The sequence below is a fragment of the Crassostrea angulata genome, chromosome 4 (assembly GCF_025612915.1).
Source record: "Crassostrea angulata isolate pt1a10 chromosome 4, ASM2561291v2, whole genome shotgun sequence".
NCBI lineage: Eukaryota > Metazoa > Mollusca > Bivalvia > Ostreida > Ostreidae > Magallana > Magallana angulata.
Genome location: NC_069114.1, coordinates 17,373,375 through 17,392,106, shown reverse-complemented (window position 1 = coordinate 17,392,106; position 18,732 = coordinate 17,373,375). Strand labels below are relative to the sequence as shown.

Sequence of the window (18,732 nt, the reverse complement as noted above, 5' to 3'; positions counted from 1 at the left end):
AGTTTGGATGTTGATACACTACAAAAGCAGTGAAATATATCTTCAATTAATAAATATTAAACCAGATATTTGAGCAGGGTTGTCTCTAAGACCCGGGAGGCGGGGAATTTCCCTGCCTAAAGTGACGTAATTACCCGGCTATTGCATTTCAAACACAATCTAGCTATAAGCTAGACCTCCTTTTTAATTTCTCCCTTCTACTTCAGTTTTTAGAGACAACCCTGTTTGAGTTATGCTAAAACACATGTAATAGACCTAAACATTGATGGATGTTTAGCATACCAGTAGGCACATGCTGCTATGTACACAGACTGGATAGACACAAGGCATGGAAAATGTACTACAATAAAATTCAATGGAAAAAAAACTGAAGTCAGAAAACTGGGTATAAAATTTTATTTTCATTAAAAAAAAATCATATATGTTTTTCCTTCATAAACTCATTTTACAAAAATTCTATATGAAATTTCACAATTTATCAAATAAATAAAAAATTACAAAACAGACACCATATACCGGGTATATATCTCCAAAAAGTCTGACACTGAATCTCGATCTACTGCACAATTTGAATACCCTAATGCAACGGTCACATTATGATATGACCACAAAATTATAAAATACTCCACGATTACTGTTGCATTTTCAACATCAATGTTCACAAACGCACATACACACATAAGATGACTATGATCTCAGATTTGATGAAATATGAAATCATTTACACTATTGCAGAAATCGCACATACAATACATAATCAATATATCACAGTGAGGGTATCAATAATGTACCGGTATACAGGAAAATATTCGCCCCCGTTTTATTTTCGCCCCTTTTGCCCTCGTTGTCAGTGGGCGAATTTAAGACTGGGCAAATTCAAATAAAACTGTGTCTGGGCGAATTCAAGACAGGGCAAAAGTAATTGCTAGTGTAGAAGGGCGAAAATTACACGGGGCGAAAATAACCCTGTATTCAGTATATCTCCTTTGTAGTCCGGCCTTCTATACATGTAAAAACTATACAATAAGAAAAAAAATTGCCCTAGCACTCAATCAGACCTATTTTGTGTAGAAAGTTTGAATGATGTTTCCCCCAAAAAACACAACACTTGGTTAATATAAAATAGACTCTACAATATGCTTTTACCTACAAGCCAGGAAGAAAATATTTCCATTTCATTCTACTGCTCATGAAGAAGAGCACAGTCAAGTATTAGTTTATAGGTTTAGGTTTTTCACTACTATAACGACCTCTTGAGAGGCCCGAAAATGTTCAGTCTTAATTTCCCTTAGATCATCACTTGCTCAAACTATTCTGTATTTATTTCCTTTTTTGGGATTGACCATGTTTCTCTTGATGAACACACCGCTGTCTTCATCATCCGTTCGACGTCGGGCCGACCCCTTCTTACCAGATTTCTTGCCACTTTTTTTGGCTCTTGCGAGTGCTGATTCAATTTCTTCATCAGTCTGGAAGATAAATAATTCATAGATAACAGATAATCATTGGAAAAATTTAATTATCATATCATGCTGTTCTTCTAACAAATTTAATAAGAAGTATATTCTCATTTCTTTACTTCTTAAAACATAATTGATTTGAAAGCAAAAATGAGTTAAGCACATTGTAAAAGAAACAAAACCTTCAACATGTTATAAAAAATGAAAATAAAATTTTTTGCTTCACATGTATAATAGATTATTTTTTGGTTGAAACATCTGTCAAAATGTTTTCAGTTAATCAAGATTTATAGTATTCAATATGCATGCTATCAATGAGTGAAAAAAAAATTGTTTTAAGGGAGATAACTCTGTTTCAATATATGTGTAGATGCTATTTCATAAATAAAGGGAGACAGCCTAACTCTGCTTCAATATACCGGTATTGTAGATGCTACATTGTATTTCATGTACATATTTATTATCAGAGTAAAAAAAAAAGATCTATTTTAAGGGAGATACCTCTAACTCTGTTTCAACATACATGCAGATGCTATTTCATATATCATCAGAGTGAAAATTTTTTTTAGGGAGATACCCTAACTCTGCTTCAATTTAATGTACCAGGTAGATGCTATTTCATTATTATCAGAGTGAAAAAAAAAAATCTGTTTTAAGGGAGATAACTCTGTTTTTGATATTGAATGCTTACACTCTCATCTCCATAAGCTTTAGCCTGCAACTGGTACTTCATCTCCGAGATCTCTCTCCTGTACTCGTCTAACTGGGCCTCCAACTTCTCTCTCCTAAGTCTCTCATAGTCAAGCTGTGCTTCTAACTCAGTTATGGTCCTGTTGCAAATTGAGATTCCATTAGAAAATTATTAAAACTTTCAAATTGAATTATCATATATGAAACAAGAAAAGGAATCTCATGTGGTGCAATTGTACATTCAACCTAAAAAAGGAATCTCATGATTTGTTATCAGAAAGTAAGATAAATAACTCATATAATATCTTTAAAATACTAGAAATAGTAAAAATGATTTCATGAAAAAAAAACATTTTATTTTTTAATACCCAAAAGAATTATTTTTTTATAATCCGTTTACATGTAATAGTTAAAATTCCTTTTTGGTTGGTTTTTTACCTTAAAAAAAAAAACCAACTTGAAATTTATTGACATTTTTCTGTAATCATCTTCATAAATAACTTCACTGCACTCTGTACCAATGGAGGGGCCTGCCTGTTTTGCAATACCCGACATGTACCAGTGTGTGAGGGAAAGGGACTTACTTGTCCTTGTCTCTGATCTGTTGCATGCGTTTCTTGTCCTCGGCCAGACGGCCCCCTAACTGTGTGTAGTTCTTCTTGGCTATCTCCAGCATTCTCTCCAGTTCTGACACCCTCTTCTTGGCTCGAGCTGTGAAATTTGCAAAATTCAACTGTGTTATTTAAGCAATAAAATGCTTTCTTTGGTGATTCATTCTAGATATGAATGCAGCGACATTGCAGAAAAAAATACATAACCCCCGTAAGCGGGTTATGTAATTTTTTTCTGCAATGATAGCTACCTTCATAACCCGCATGAACCCACATGTTTTTGCTGATCGATGTTTACAGCATAACCTATGGTTTACACCAGTGTTTACAGTACATGTATATCATTTGGTTTACAGTATAGTCTATTTTCAATACAACTGTTTACAGTAGGACACTTACATCTGGACTCCTGTTTCTGCCTATCGTTCAGGGCCACTCCTCGGCCCTCAGTACTCGCCTCCACATCCTCCTCCCCATCCTCCTCATCTTGTCCCACCACCACCGACGTATCCTCCTCTGTTACAATAGAAAACACAGCATTGGACTTAAAGACAAAATTCAAAAATCAGTCTTCCTTAGTTAACAAATATAGCTCTCCATGCATACTGTAACAGAAAAATGCTGAAAAAGTGTTTACATTGACAGATTTTTGTACTGGTAATCTTTATCAAAATGCAGTGCAAACATGAAAATTGATATAAAGACAAAAAACAAATATCTGTAAGTCAATGAACATATATATCTTCATATACATTGTCACAGAACATACAGATATACTAGTATGTATATGTGAAAAAGTATACATACAGATATTTGTTGGTAATCTTCAGTATGATGCAGTGCAAAAAAATGTTGCTAAAATATAAAAAGGTATTGCTAGATACCTGGATCCCCTCCCAGCAGCTTGACACAGGCTAGCTGACTGAACCTGCGGGCCACGTCCCTTGGGGTCTCTCCGGCCTGGTTCTGGATGGTCATGTTGGCACCCATCTCCACCAGCCACTGCAGGACATGTAGGTGGCCGTTACCTGCAGCTGTGACGGAGGAGAAACAATGAATTTGATTAGATCATCTAGTTGGAAAATATATTTAAAATGCACATCATAAATACTGTAGATTCCTTATTTTATGTGAGTAATTAATTTTTGTGATGTAATTTTGAGCTGATTAACCATGATACCTTTGTGAGCGGGTGTGGACCCTTTCTCGTCCCTCTCGTTGATGTTGATGACTCCGTTTTCCACTAACATGCGTAGATGATCTAGATCTCCCGTGTATGCTGCTACATGGGCAGGGAAAGCCAGGTCTGTCAAGGACATTAAAAAAGGACAAATTACATGATCAAGGTCTACTTTGGTACACATAATCTAAACAAAGAAAATTACTTTCAACTGTCAACAAATAGCATTATTCCAATAAACAAGACATTGATCTATTTGGACATGTTCTGTCGGTATCTGTCAGTACAAGCTACAACTTGCTTGTTGGTATCTGTATACACAGATCGAGCTACAATGTTTCTCTGTATCTGTGGGGTGGGATGTCACTTACTCTCTGCCTCCTCGGGGTGGTCCCTCTCCCACTCGATCCCATTGATGTACTCCACCACCACATCCTTGTAGAACTGCTGGGCAAGGTCTTTAGGGGTCTCGCCCTGGTCATTCCTGGCACCGAGCACGTGCATGGGGTTCACACCCGCACTGACTAGATACTTCAAGCAGGGTAACTGGCCCTCTCCAGCTGCCAGATGTGCTAAATTAAAACACAAGAAAGACAAAATTAAGATACATTACTTTATATACTCCTGATCTTTTCAATTATTCAGGGATTTTTTTTTAGGTTATTTTGTTTGCACTTTATTTCAAGTTTTGCATTGAGGAAAAAGTACAATACATATTTTTTTATTTGTCAAAGATATTTTTTTAAAGTGTGATTTTTTTTTTATAACACGCAATAACAGATACATAATTTCTTGATGTTTCATTGTATATGATAATAAAATGATTGCAAAAAAGATGGAAAGTGGATAATTAATAATGTGATAAAAGGATACTTTATAATACATAAAGATATTCTATTCTTGTATTAATACATGTGCATGCATACTGATATATTATCTATTTCTAGATAGGGAATGGGAGAGGGCATTATTATTAGTAATTCAAGTTACATTTATTTACCTGGTGTATTTCCAGCTTTGTCAACCTCATCAATATTAGCTCCCCATTTGATTAACAGCTGTAGGCATCCGAGGCGGCCATGATAGGCAGCAGAGTGAACCAAACTCCAACCAAAATTGTCTGTCACATTCACATCCTGAAAACAATTCAACAATGACATACTATTGGTATAACTTCTGATAAAAAGTCCAAATCAATCATCTCCAGTTTTTAAAATTGATTCTATGATAGAGGCTCAGTACAGTATATTTTCATCTACATAGTAATAAAAATTCCATATGTGTCTTCTCTAGTGTTCAAATTTGATTAATTTAATGCAAGAGGCTCAATATAAAATGCTGTGGAATCATTAAAATTTGTGGGGGCCAATTTACGTGGATTACTTAAATTTTACAGTTTCATGGGGACATAATTTCATGTTTTCTATTACACCTACAAAGGAAGATATATGACTTAATTATCCAAATTTATTAATTCGTGCAGGATGTAAATTCATGGATGAGAGGTATCCACGAATTCCACGAAATTTGAGTCACCATGAAATCTAATGATTCCACAGTATTTCCAATTCTATCTAGCAATGGCTGAATAATTTACTTACAATTCCTGCTCTTAAGATGGTGTTAAGTGTGAAGGAGTTTCCATGAGCAGCTGCCAGGTGAGCAGGAGTGCTCCCCCTTGAGTCTTTTGATGACATACTGACTCCATTATTTACCAAAGCCTATATTGGCAACGAAAAAAAAAAATATAGGCTAAAATTCTTATAATTTTAATTTGTATTGGTCATAACTGAAGTCAGCAAGAATATTCGTGATCTCCCATATTAATAGAAAAAAGAAAAAATCCTCATAATAAAAACAGTTAGTATTAATGATTGGTTTACAAAAAATTAAATATGGTACTCCTTTAGAAAATGTTTGTTTATTATTTATCTACCTGCATGCAGGCATCTTGTCCTCTAATGGCTGCTATGTGGGCAGGTGTCCACCCCCTTGTGGTGGTGACAGTAGCATCAGCTCCATGCCAAAGCAACCAATGGACACACTGGATAGAAAAAGAGAATGACCATCAAAATTCATATGCATGCTTAAAGAGAGAACAGGTTTGTAGGTAGTTACAGATCGAGACTTAGTATGAAATAACAGTAAGCCGATTCAAGAAATCATAATACATATCTATTTAGAGTATTTGAGTGTAAGGGGTAGCAAGTAAAATAGGCAAATTTAAGTAAACTATGCAGTGTACAATACGTATCCTGTTACTGGAATTATTAACTCTAAAAAGCTTGCGTTATATAGGTAATATGTTAAATTATTTCATATACAGTACTGATCAGACCCAACCTAACAGAAACTAAACCCTGGGTTTACTTTCTGAGTTTACTCTGGGTTTACTTCGGGTTTACTAGAGTGGACCCAGAGTAAACCTAGAGTAAACCCAAAGTAAACCCAGAGTGGACACAGAGAGTAAACCCAGTCAGACGTATACCCCTGAAAGCAGACGCTAACTGTGTATTCGGAATATACAAAGGGTAGGAATTACAGGCAGTAGGATGATAGGATAAAATACTAGTCTGCTTCACACTTCAGTGCATACAGATGACCTCAAAAGCAATTTCAAAGTAAACCCAAACTAAACCCAGAGTAAACCCAATGTAAACCCCGAGCGGACCCAAATTTTCAAAAAGTAAACCCAGAGTAAACCCCAAGTAAACCCAAAAAGTAAACCCAGGGTTTAGTTGGGGTTTACTCTGGTGTTAGGTTGGGTCTGATCGGTACTGTACAAATATATAGTATTTCAGAAAAAAAATGTATGTTCCAGTACATAAGTAATGATCATTCATCATTATCAGCAATGAAAAAAACCCCCATACCAATCTGCCTTTAAACTGTGGCACTTTTGGAGCGAGCTCGAGGAATATATCAACAGCTCAAATACAAAGACAAGGCCGTCAGCTTATCTCAAGCTGCAATAATGTAAGTAGCCCTCTACCAATTTTTTTTTCTTGGGAGAGGGCTACAACTCCATAGGATCTCCCTAATGTTGCAAGTGTGGGTCTGAGTGATTGACTCCCGCAACAATTTTGGCTCAAATTGTATATAAATGACAACATCATTTGCATTTCTTACCTGAACTCAAACATTGTGTTGTGGCATTGTAGCCCTCTCCAGTAAACACTAGTCTGAGATATAAATAATCGGAGAGGGCTACATTATTGCAGCTAGCTTACCTCCAAAGCTCCTGCGTTGCAGGCACTGTGTAGGGGAGTGAATTTATCGGATTCTTCTACTTCATTTATACTAGCTCCGTTTTTCACCATTGATTCCAGCTCCAGAACATCTCCATTTCTGGCAGCATCATGAATTCCAGTATATCTCTTTGGGGCTGTAACAATCAAAAGATAACACAATTTTAATAAAACGTCTGCATTAGGGTATGGTATCTATGACACGTTTGCATTCATAGTAAATCACAGTGATTACCGTAAGATATACTAGTATAAAATAATAGGACCTCAAGTGTCTAAATATCAAACACTGTTACAGTATTAAACTTCAAAGCTTAGGTCATAATTTTGACATTTAATAAGATCTGATTCAATATAGGCCTACTATAGTCAGTGCTCTATACAAACAAAAATGACTGCCCCCCCCTCCCCTCCCCCAAGATCTTTGCTCTAAAGATAAAACATTCCAGGTTCTTTTCCCTGGCATAAGTAAACCAATCAGTTCCAGGGGATGGTCATGGCACATACCAAATACCGGGTACATATAATTATGTAATGTAATGGGAGAGATAACCATTGACCAGCTTGGTTTGGTCTGTCATTATTTCTCCCGTCCTGTAACAGAACATTTACATGATTGATGGCCATTTTTAAAGATCCAGCTCAAGTCTTAGATATTAGCTTGTTGATCCATCATCCCAAGTGTCACGAATATATTTATAAAAGGAAAAATAATTAACGACGGCAGTGTCTTCTTAATCATAAGATTAGCTGTCATGAATATGTATTGATTACCGTACTATCATAACAAAGTTATTGTTTAAAAATAAATAACGAAAGTTCCCGTCAGTTCAAAATCTGATTACTGTTCGATGTTCATACAGATAGTGAGATGCAGCAAAAACATTTGGCAGTTCGGGTCATTCTATCATAATTACTTTAATTCATTGACTATGTGGTAGAAAATTCGATAGCCATGAATTCTAATCATTCTATGAATCTTAATCCGAGAAACCAACATAATAGTGTATGAAACAAGATGTAAAAAATAAAAAACCTTACCTGGCATTTTGGTTGCCAACAAACTGTTTAACCGGAAGTATACACATTCCCAATCAGAAGTGAAGGGGAAAAAATAAAAATAAAAATATTTAAAAAAATAAAACATCTTACAAATCAACCTTTATCGAACATTTAAGACATATTAATGACAATTTTTCAGTGCTAGTTTGTAATGTTAATTCATTTTTAAATATAAAAACCGGAAATGCAGGTGCGTGTTTTATCTCCGCATTTAATAAAAAAACGCACGTGTGGTGAAAATATAATCAAAACATCCCCGAGATTATAATGTAAGTATAGACGTTTAATTGTACACTGTTCTTGTCATTGTTAATATATAAAAATATAACATTTTACGTATCTCTGTATAAACAATTCAAGACATGACAATGGTGTCTTATTTAATTTCATAGTAGTGTATAGTTGGATGTTTGGGAAAGGGGGGGGGGGATACAGTAATTTTGGATTTCGGAACGGTATTATCTATCTATTTTGTGTGACACGCATGGTATCGAATTCGAACAATGCATGATAATGACAAAATCAAATACAGTTTTCCAGAATGAAAATTATTAACTAATTATTTTCAGAATGAATAATTCGGGCGCAGCTGGACAGATGTCGGGATATGCACGGTTCCCAGGGCCTCCAAATTCTGGCCATCACTTCTCACCCAGATTTACACACAGAGGCCCACCCCCAAAACAACCCAATTTCTACATGCCACCCCACCAGTCATCCGTAAGACAGCAGGTATCATACTCTGATATGAACTTATTTAGCAATGGTGCCAACAGACAGAATGCAAATTATGCCTATGGGAAGAACTTCGGCCATCCTAGACCAAACTTTAACTCTCCACCCCCTCGGCACCAGGTTTCTTATGGAGATTCCAATATGTTTGCTTCTAATACCAGCCAACAATACATGTTTAATTCTCCGCAAAACCCTCCTCCACCTCAGCTAAATCAGCAAAATGGAAACCAGTGGCAACAAAATCATGGACATCAAAATGGGCAATGGAATAATCATTTCCAAAATGAAAGTACTAAAATGAATGGTAGTGTGAATTTTGCAGAAAATGGCTTCAATGGTATGAAAGCAACTCATAACAACAGAAAACCTTGGAATAACAATGTATGGAGTAATCTACCAAAAGATTTCAACAAGAAGCATGAACATTTCCCTAAAAAGGTCAGAATAACCCTGTACTTATAATAGACGATATTCAAAAATTGGAAAATATTTTCTTAATTTTAAGTTGAGAGTTTCATTATATCAGGATCTAAGCATGGAACTTGGCTTTTAGTAAGATATAGCACAAATGCCCATTTGGTTTTGTCTTAAAATACAATTAAACATTTTCCTTTCCATTTAAATTTATTTGATAATGTATACCGGTAATACAAGTTTTCAAAAGCATAATTTCAAACTTTATGTTGTTTTGTATATTTCATGTTTCAACAAACCATATTAAGGTCAGACGACACGTTCCTCCAGAATCTTTTTTGTATCTCCTAGTAAGAAAGAGTTCCAATGAAAAATATTAATTTTATAATTATTTTAAAAATGATTAAAATTTAATTGGATGTGATTATATGTCTAAATGGCCTAGTGGTTATAACCGTGGCCGCTAACTACCAGAAGCGTATTGGTTCTAGAGGTCGTGAGTTCAAAGCCCCGCCCCGGCCGAGATAGAGTTCCATTATAGTAAATTTTACTGTGCTTTATATGTTTTTATTTTTATATCAGCAATTCAAGTGTATTTTCAAGAAGATTATATAGGAAATTGCATACTCTAGTATTTTGCAGAAATGCCTGGTAAGGTACCCTAATTTTTTGCAAGAAAGCTTGTCAAAATAGTAGTAAACCATCAACAAATTCCTGGAAAAAGTTATATAAAATTGAGGAACGTGTCGTCTGACCTTAAGATAAAAATTATTGCCTTAAGTTTTGGTGGTTTTGAATCCACAACCATTGAAGTATGAAAGATAGATTTCTATGCATTGTGCAAAAAACTGTCACAGTGGAAATTTAGTTCTTTATTTTCTAATACAGAAGAAAAAGCCCAAAGTAGACAAGAGGGACCTAGCAGAAAACAATGTATATTTCTGTGAGACATGTGACAGGGGATACAAAGCTCAGGACAAATACCAAGAGCATATTGACAGTCATGTCAAGGTCAGTTATTTATAGAAACACTAGTTCAGTTATATAATATGTCTGGGATTTTCCAACCATAATCTATTTTTTTCTCTATATTTTCAAATTGGATTCAATCTTTTTTTTTCTGTTTTGTGATACAGTGCAGACATGAAGGATGTTCATACACTGCACACCCCAAACTGGTCCAGCTTCATGACAGAACGGTAAGTTATAAAACAAAGTTTATCAATCACCATTGAGCACTACGGCAATTACAAAGATATGAACTGGTTTGTACTGACACACCACTGTATACAGGGTTATTTTTGCCCCGTATAATTTTCACCCTTTTACACTTGCAAAAGGTTTTGCCCTGTCTCGAATTTGCCCAGATGCAGTTATGTTAACAGAGATATTATCTGTAATATAGAATTAGCCCAGTCGTAAATTCGCCCTCTGACAACGAGGGCGAAAGGGCAAAAATAAAACGCGGGCAAATATTTCCCTGTATACAGTATGTAGAACCATTTTAAGAAGAGCTTGGACTTTGGGTAGTTGTGTCAGACAGCAAGGTGACATAGACCTCTCTATTTTATTCTTGGCCACTCAGCCATGGCTCTTTGAAATCAACACGACTTTGAGGTAAAACTAGGCAATCTATGCACACTGTAAATTCCATATTTTACGCGATTACATAATTCTGCAATTTTGTATCAAATTGCGATAATAAAAAATTGCAGTCTTGAATTTTTTGTTACAATTTCTTTTAGTTTAAAACTGTCTGAAAAATAAAAGCGAGATTTTAAAATCCGTGAGGGTTGCTTCTTGCGATTTTCCATGGATATTAATTCCCTGCGTTTAGGGAAGGAATAAGGATTCTACAGTATTTCACTTGAAATAGTATCATTTTTAACTTGTTTTGATTGATACAAGAAATAGATAGTTACGTCCTACCGAAAGTCTAAGGTCTTGTTAAAATGGTTCTAAGTGAATTGGATATTACTGGTATATTTTTAGAATATTGCAATACACCTCAAATGTAATGAATCTGCAGCTTTTCAAATTGATATACATGTATGTGTTTCAAGATTTGAAATAATTTTTGGCATTTAGGGAGTTACTGTAGGATCATTAAAATTCGTGGTGTCTCAATTTTTGTGGTATTCATGGGTCGCCCTCCCCCACGAATTTACACCCTCAACGAATGCATAATTTAGAAAGAGTTATCTTTCTTACTGAAACTGAAAACCAACACATCCACGAAATTACATCCCCATGAATAAGCAAAAATCCCTCAATCCACGAAAATTGGCCCCCACGAATTTAAAGATTCCACAGTATGTTGTTACATTATTTACAAAGTATTGCTAAATGAACTTTAATACAGTACTTGTGGTTGATAATTTACATGTACATTATCCAATACTCCTAACAATATTTGATTTGATTTCAATTTAAATTCTATCTAGCAACATTCTAGTGGACTTGCAACCAAGATATGGAAATTAGAATCTCCAGAAGACATTGCCAAATGGAGAGAAGAAAGGAAAAGGTATTGTTTAGTTCACACAGAATGCTATCTATTTTCACTGATAAAAAAAAATTACGAATTCTCAATGCATGTATGTAAAAAATGTTGGAAGAAAAGAATATTTTTTCCCCCTATCTAACACAGTCTTTATTTTGATTTTTTTCCAGAAACTTTCCAACAGCTGAAACAGTCAAAAGAAAGAATGAGATCATACAGGAGAAGATAGCCAGAGGTGAAGTCATTGAGACAAAGACATTTGGGTAAGTGTTCAAATAGCCATCTTTGCTAGCCAAGGGTTGTCGGTCCACTCTGCTCCCCATTAGTTATTGGTAGTGGAATGGACCAAAAACCCCTGGGTAGCGAAAATGTCAATATGTCAATATTTAGACTGACTAAGATTAAACTAGAAGTACTAGTATTAGTTATGATTAAAATAATTATTTCAGTACTTGTGCAACTTCTCGCTTTTGTATTTTAGGAAAATGAGGAACAAAGGTGGAAAAAAAGATAAATTTGGAAAGTGGAAAAACAAGAGACAGAATAATAGGAATAATTGTGGAAGAAGGGAAGATGACTGTACAGAAACTCCTCCAAAAATTGGGACACCATCCACAAAGGTACCATAATAAAGTAGTACATGTAATTATTCTATAAATCAACATTCAATATACCCTTATCAGTGCAAAAATATAATTTAAAAAATGCTTCTTTTTTTTTCCTTCTGGATGAGATCTGAGGATTTCTTTTAAGTCTTTAAAAAAATAGAGTCCAGCTGTGAATTGTTTTATTTATTTTATGCAGATGCTTAATCAAATTTATGAATGAATTGAATTTCAATATCATACTCTCTTACACTCCTTCATGTACATGCATTTCATATATGTGACACTATAGATAAACAAATATTCATTGACATTTACATTGCATATATTATTGACATTTTAGGTCGCTGACAAAGATAAAAGATTTGATGCGGACCCGCTGTCACTGCTCGAGGGGCTGGAGGAAACTGTCCCCGATTCTGACCAGGCTGTGTCAGCGGTAGGAGGACTAGCCACTCTGATGGCCAACTACAGTGACAGTGATGAGGAGAAACCCCCACAGACCAACAAACCGTCGCACACTGACATACCATCACAGAATGACACACTGTCAAGTCAGTCTAATGCACAGTAGATTCCTTATTTTACACGAGGACTCGATTCTGCAACTCTTCTGTTTGGCATAATTAAATCACTAGAATATTGTAGATTCCTAATCAATATCTGGTTAAATTGTGATAAGCACATATCGCAAATCTTGCTTTTATTTTTTGGACATATGTTTACCACATGAAACTATGATAAGAATTTGGCATTCGAGTTTATGTTCTCGCGATTTGATGGAAAACAGTTGAATTGCAGAATTAGTAATAGCGGAAAATAAGGAATTTACTGTATTGAAAACTTTGGCTGTAATTTTGTGTTCCCAAATTAATATTATTCTATCCCCATGATTTTTCGGCTTACGCAGAACATATTTATTGGTTGAATACCGGTAATTTATGCTTTATATGTTTGAGTTTGTGTATTGTATTAATTTTGTTTTTGATGCAACTTTTCTCTCCAAACTCATTTCAAAAATGTTTTTGCAGAAAAAGAAATCCAGTGTGTAGAAAATGGGGAAAATAATGGCACCGAACATGGAAACAAAAGGAAGAGAAAGAGACATAGGAAAAATGATGGCGACTTTAGCTCTCGACCTAAAGTCAGGAAGTCTACACTATTAGAGAAGGTAATCTTAATGTTTTATGATGAGGCATGATATCAGAGTTCTGATCTGATCGGTTTGGGAAGAAGAAATTGATCCATGTACTACTGTGGTTTCATCAATATTCGTTGAATACCAATTTTCGTGGATTTCGTTTTTAAGTTGATCCATGAAATTAAATGTTCATTGAAATGCAATTTCTATTAACATTTTGTATTGATGAGGTCATTGGCCACGAATTTACATATCCTTGAAACTGTGATTTTCACTTTATCCAAGAAAATTGATACCCTTTAATATTAATGAAACCACAGTACATGTTGAATCCCTGAGGGATATACCAGTAGAAATCAGTTCTTTAGTTGGGACTCTAGAATATGTGTTAGCATAAAATAGAGGTCCATCCACTAAATGATTATTTGTTTACTGCATTGAATTTATGAAAATATCATAACTGAGTTCCGAACTAATTAAATGTTTGGTGTGGATGTTCTGTTGACTGATTTATGTTTTCCCATTCCAGCTTTTGGCACCAGATATAAGAAGAGAAAGAAACTTGGTACTGCAATGTGTATACCACATTGTCAAGGAGAACTTTTTCGGAGTCGGTAGTAAAAAGGAGGACAAGGAACCAAATCTCGAAGTGACATGTGATAGTGAGGAAGGTTGTGTGATCAAACCTGAGACTGATGGTGAAAGTTGTGTCCCTCCAGACTCTAGTAAATCTGAAGAGACATCAGAGGACAAGCTGAACTGTAAACAACCAAACCACTTGGACATAAAAATTCAGAACGTGGTCGTTGATCCCCTGAAAACTGATTCCATCAAGGAGTGCGTAATCGATGACCATGCCTGGGCATGAATTTTGATAGTTAATCACTCACTTATGACAAAATAAAAAATATATACTGGTAATTATCTTATATTTAGTTTATGTTTTTAATTTACTTTTTAAAGTAAAATTGATCTCATCCAGGAAGCAGACCCCAACTAAACCTTGGGTTTACTGTCGGGTTTTACTCCAGGCGCACTCGGGGTTTACTAGGGCAGACCCAGTGTAAGCCCGAGTAAACCCAAAGTAAACACAGAGTATATACAAACATGTAGAGTGGACACAGAAAGTAAACCCCTGTATTAGAAGTAGACCCCTGAAAGCAGACGCTTACATGTGTATTTGGAATATACAGGTAGGGCAGGGCTTACAGATATTAAGATGGTAGTAGTCGCAAATTTTTAAAAAGCGCATCCCGAGTAAACCCAAAAAGTATAAACCACGAAAGTAAACCCGGGGTTAGGTTGGGTCTGGTCGGTACAGCACCGGTACAAAGGCAAAAAAGAGAAGGAGGAGGAAATTAATATAGTATCTTGAAAACTTTCACCGAGTTCTACTTAAACCATTACTTTTACATTAACTTGATTGTAGGTCATTGCACTTTTTATCAAAAGGCAGTTATTTTTAGTAAAGTCTGAACAAGATATGGCCAAGGGGAGAAAAACTACAGTAAAAAACTGATACATGTATACAAAGGACTCTCAGTACTATGACCTTCACCTTTGACTCTTGAATCTTGAAGATCCCTGCACACCTTTTTATTCACATTTTATTTGAAGTATGAGGCAATAGGGTCAAGTTCATGGAGAGAATATATGGTCTGGACAAGGTTTTTTAGCTCACCTGAGCCAAAATCTCAAGTGAGCTTTTTCAGATCACTTTACATCCATCTGTCTGTCCGTCTGTAAACTTTTTTGACTTCTTCTCCAGAACCACTGGGCTGATTTCATCTAAACTTGGCACAATGCATCATTAGGAATAAGGGATTCAGGTTTGTAAAAATGAAGGGCTACACCCACTTTCAGAGGGAGATAGTTAAAAATCATTGAAAATTTGTTGATATTTTGAAAAAAATCATCTTCTCAAAAACCATCTGGCCAGAAAAGCTGAAACTAGTGTGGAAGCATCCTCGGGTAGGGTACATTAAAATTTGTTCTTATCGTGGACCCCGGGGTAGGATGGGGCCAGGATGGGGGAATCAAAATTTACATAGTTATATATATAGAGAAAAAATCTATAATCTATAAAAATTTTCTTCTCAAACACTATTAGGCCAGAAAAGCTCAAATTTGTGTGGATCAAGCATCCTCAGGTAGTGAAGAAATTATGATGGCCCCCAGGGGTTGGGTGGGGCCACAATGGGGGGGGGGGGTGGATAAGTTTTACTTAATTAGGAATATATAGACAAAATCTTTTAAAATATTCTTCTAAAAAACTATTAGACTAAAAATGCTCAAATTGTGAAGATCGAAGCATCCTCAGGCAGTGTACATTGAAGTTTGTTTAAATTATGGTCTCCAGCTGGGTAAGGATGGGGCCACAATAGGAGATAATTTTTTACATTGGAATATATTTATAGAACATATTCTCAAAAACCATTTGGCCAGAAAAGATTAAACTTGTGTGGATCAAAGCATCTTCAGATAGTGTAAATTTAAGTTTGTTCAAATCGTAATGCCTGGGGTATGGTGGGACCTGAAATGGGGAGGGGGTGTTGTGTTTAATTTTTACATGGGAATATGTAAAGAAAAATTGTTGAACATCTTCTCGAAAAGCAATCAGCCTAAAAAAAAAAGCTGGAACTTGCGTGAAAACAGTCAGATTGAGGTTTGTTCTTGATTCCTGTAGAAAAATGATGCCACAAAGGGGGTTGGGGGTTAAATAGGAATATTAAAATTCTAAAACAACAGGGGTTTGGTAATATGTGAATATAAATCGGCAGATGTATTTTAGTTTTTGTGTTAGATCTTCCATTGTTGATTGTTAAGATATTTGAATGTGATACCATTATGCTCATTTAATCAGAGTTATGGCTTTTGTTGCACAGTTGAGTGATGTATCCCATGGGCCTCTTGTCTTGGTGCAGCACATGTTTGTGAAACTTGAGCCAAGATGAAAATTCATACAGGGCAGGAAAAGAACGAATTCCCAAAGCTGAAATTTATAATATTGCTGTAATTAAAAACTGTATACTTGATTGGAGATTAGTGATCCTTAAAAAAAAGTGTGTGTCATATAAATATATAGGGAAAAGTTTGACTAGTGGTAGTCATGTTACATTGAAACATTTATGTACAACCTATCTGCATATGTTTCAAACTTCGTACGATTTACTAAATATTTTGAAGCGTCTGGGATACATAGATTATTGGCGGGGAATCTGAGGAAATTCAGAATGTGACAGAGAAATGGTAAAGAGGAAGCAATCTGACAAGGGGTATACAAATTCTGACAATTTTTACTCGAAATATGATAGAGTTATTTACAAGTATTTCTTCCATTTCATGAAATGTGTAACCACAGAGGTGCAAAATCCAGAAGTAATGAAGTTGATAAGTCCAGTACAGCAGTGCAATTATTCAGCTACAGGTTGCTTGATATACCTTCATAGCTTTCTTGCCTTCTTGAAGTAGCTTGATTTAGCTACTCAATCATATATTTTTTTTTTATTTTAACATTTGTACAAAGAGTTGCTCTCAAGTGCAGCAATAATTGTCATTTTTGAGCTGATTTAAAAAGGGCTTAAAAAGGGCGCCTGTAAAGTGCGAAACGAAATCGAAACGAAACGAAATCGAACGAAACGAAACCAAACGAAACGAAACCAAAAATCGAAACAATTGGTTTCGTTTCGTTCGATTTCGTTTCGATTTCGTTTACACTTTACAGGCGCCCGATTTAAAAACAATTCCTGGAAAAAAAATCACTTTTGAAATTATTGCTCTTTCAGCACAATTGCAGTCAAAGTTCTAGAAGTTTTGAATCTATGTTACAATGTAAACCTGTGACAAAAAACAGCTACTTCTTTAATGAAATAACAAAGAAGAACAGTTCTGATAAGTGCATGATTGGTAATAATTCAGCACAGTGTGAAACAGGGCACTTAGTATTTTTTTTTATTTGCCGTTGGACTAACGTGGGACTTGTTTTCTCCTTACAACTTGTTTAAATTAGTATCAGCAACATCTTTTCTTCATTTGGAAGTACATCGGGACACCTCGCACAATTTTTTAAAGTTATCATCCAGGGTACTTTCATGTCATTTAAATGCAAGCCTGGTAAACTTTTTATTTTTGATTGTGTATTGAAATCTGAAGAGATAGAGGGGGCGATTCAAAAAAGATTATCTGGACTTTTTTCATTTTAGTGAACGATAATATCAGCGGGATTCGTCTCTTTGGAAGAGACGTCCGTCAAAAATTTCAGTCTCAACAAATCTCACTGAGATTAAGTGATTGAATGTAGTTAGGGCAAAAAGGTTCTTATGATTATCAAGATATACCGCAAAAAGTGGTGGAAGCAGAAACATGGGACAGAAAATAGTTAGGTACTAGGTAAATAAAGCTATGAAGGTAAGTCAAGCTACATAGCTAAATCTAGTGACTGTATTGGACCTGGTATTTTTGTTAAAGCAGTACGTAACATCTATAGACTGCTTCATTACTATTTTTGGCATATTTTAAAATTGCTATTTTAATTTCTCTAGCCTATATTCAAAGGCACTAGATAAAATTATATGAGTTTAAAGATTTGTGTTTATAACGTGAAATGTATACAGTAAAACTCAGTTTGTATGAACACGGATATATAATTTCTCGATATGGCAAAGTTTTTTGGACTCCCCGGTAAAGTTTTTAACAAATTTTTGCAAAAATTTACGGTTATAACAAATTTGGACAACAAATTTATGTATAAAGCGAACTGATTTTGAGTCCCGTAGATGTGAATAATAACGAAATTTATCATTTTTATAATGAATTTCTTTACAGTCGTAAAAGATTGCAATAACATATAACAAAATAGTTTGAATGAATTTATTTTCATATAAATTTTTCAACTCACAATCTGATTATTAAAGGTATCAAAGTATTTTATTTTAAGCCTCAATTATCAAAAATTATATAGTCTGGTGAAAGAAAACTTGTATATAGTAAATTTGCTATAGTTGTTATTACGAATTCCTTAGACGGATATATAACGAATATCGAATATAATGAAGTAAATCCATTGGTCCCTAGGACTTCGCTA

At 35.0% G+C, this 18,732-nt stretch overlaps 3 protein-coding genes across 5 annotated transcripts in view; 2 read left to right on the top strand and 1 right to left on the bottom strand.

The window, feature by feature from the left end:
• Positions 1-381: 381 nt before the first annotated feature.
• LOC128181157 (ankyrin repeat domain-containing protein 42-like) lies at positions 382-8,290 on the bottom strand. Its single transcript, XM_052849448.1, has 12 exons — positions 8,231-8,290; positions 7,172-7,326; positions 5,878-5,985; positions 5,543-5,662; positions 4,942-5,077; positions 4,313-4,513; positions 3,942-4,067; positions 3,646-3,795; positions 3,161-3,277; positions 2,735-2,861; positions 2,152-2,290; positions 382-1,469 (listed from the first exon to the last, which is right to left on the bottom strand). Exons 1-12 carry the CDS (start codon positions 8,235-8,237, stop codon positions 1,305-1,307), a joined length of 1,551 nt encoding a protein of 516 aa, XP_052705408.1. The 5' UTR covers positions 8,238-8,290; the 3' UTR covers positions 382-1,304.
• A 140-nt stretch (positions 8,291-8,430) lies between these two features.
• LOC128181155 (FMR1-interacting protein NUFIP1-like) lies at positions 8,431-14,578 on the top strand. The gene is made up of 10 exons (XM_052849447.1): positions 8,431-8,520; positions 8,821-9,424; positions 10,289-10,411; positions 10,537-10,599; positions 11,845-11,927; positions 12,074-12,166; positions 12,385-12,523; positions 12,852-13,062; positions 13,540-13,679; positions 14,179-14,578. The coding sequence occupies exons 2-10, from the start codon at positions 8,822-8,824 to the stop codon at positions 14,515-14,517; spliced, it is 1,794 nt and encodes a 597-aa protein (XP_052705407.1). The 5' UTR covers positions 8,431-8,520; position 8,821; the 3' UTR covers positions 14,518-14,578.
• A 2,254-nt stretch (positions 14,579-16,832) lies between these two features.
• Positions 16,833-18,732, top strand: part of LOC128180144 (SMC5-SMC6 complex localization factor protein 2-like) — a 29,882-nt gene continuing 27,982 nt past the window's right edge. The window contains exon 1 of one of the 3 annotated variants that reach the window (XM_052848032.1): positions 16,833-16,924. The gene's annotated coding sequence lies outside the window, so the exon portion shown is untranslated. The remainder of the gene's footprint in view (positions 16,925-18,732) is intronic. The other 2 variants (XM_052848034.1, XM_052848033.1) reach the window with 2 other exon arrangements.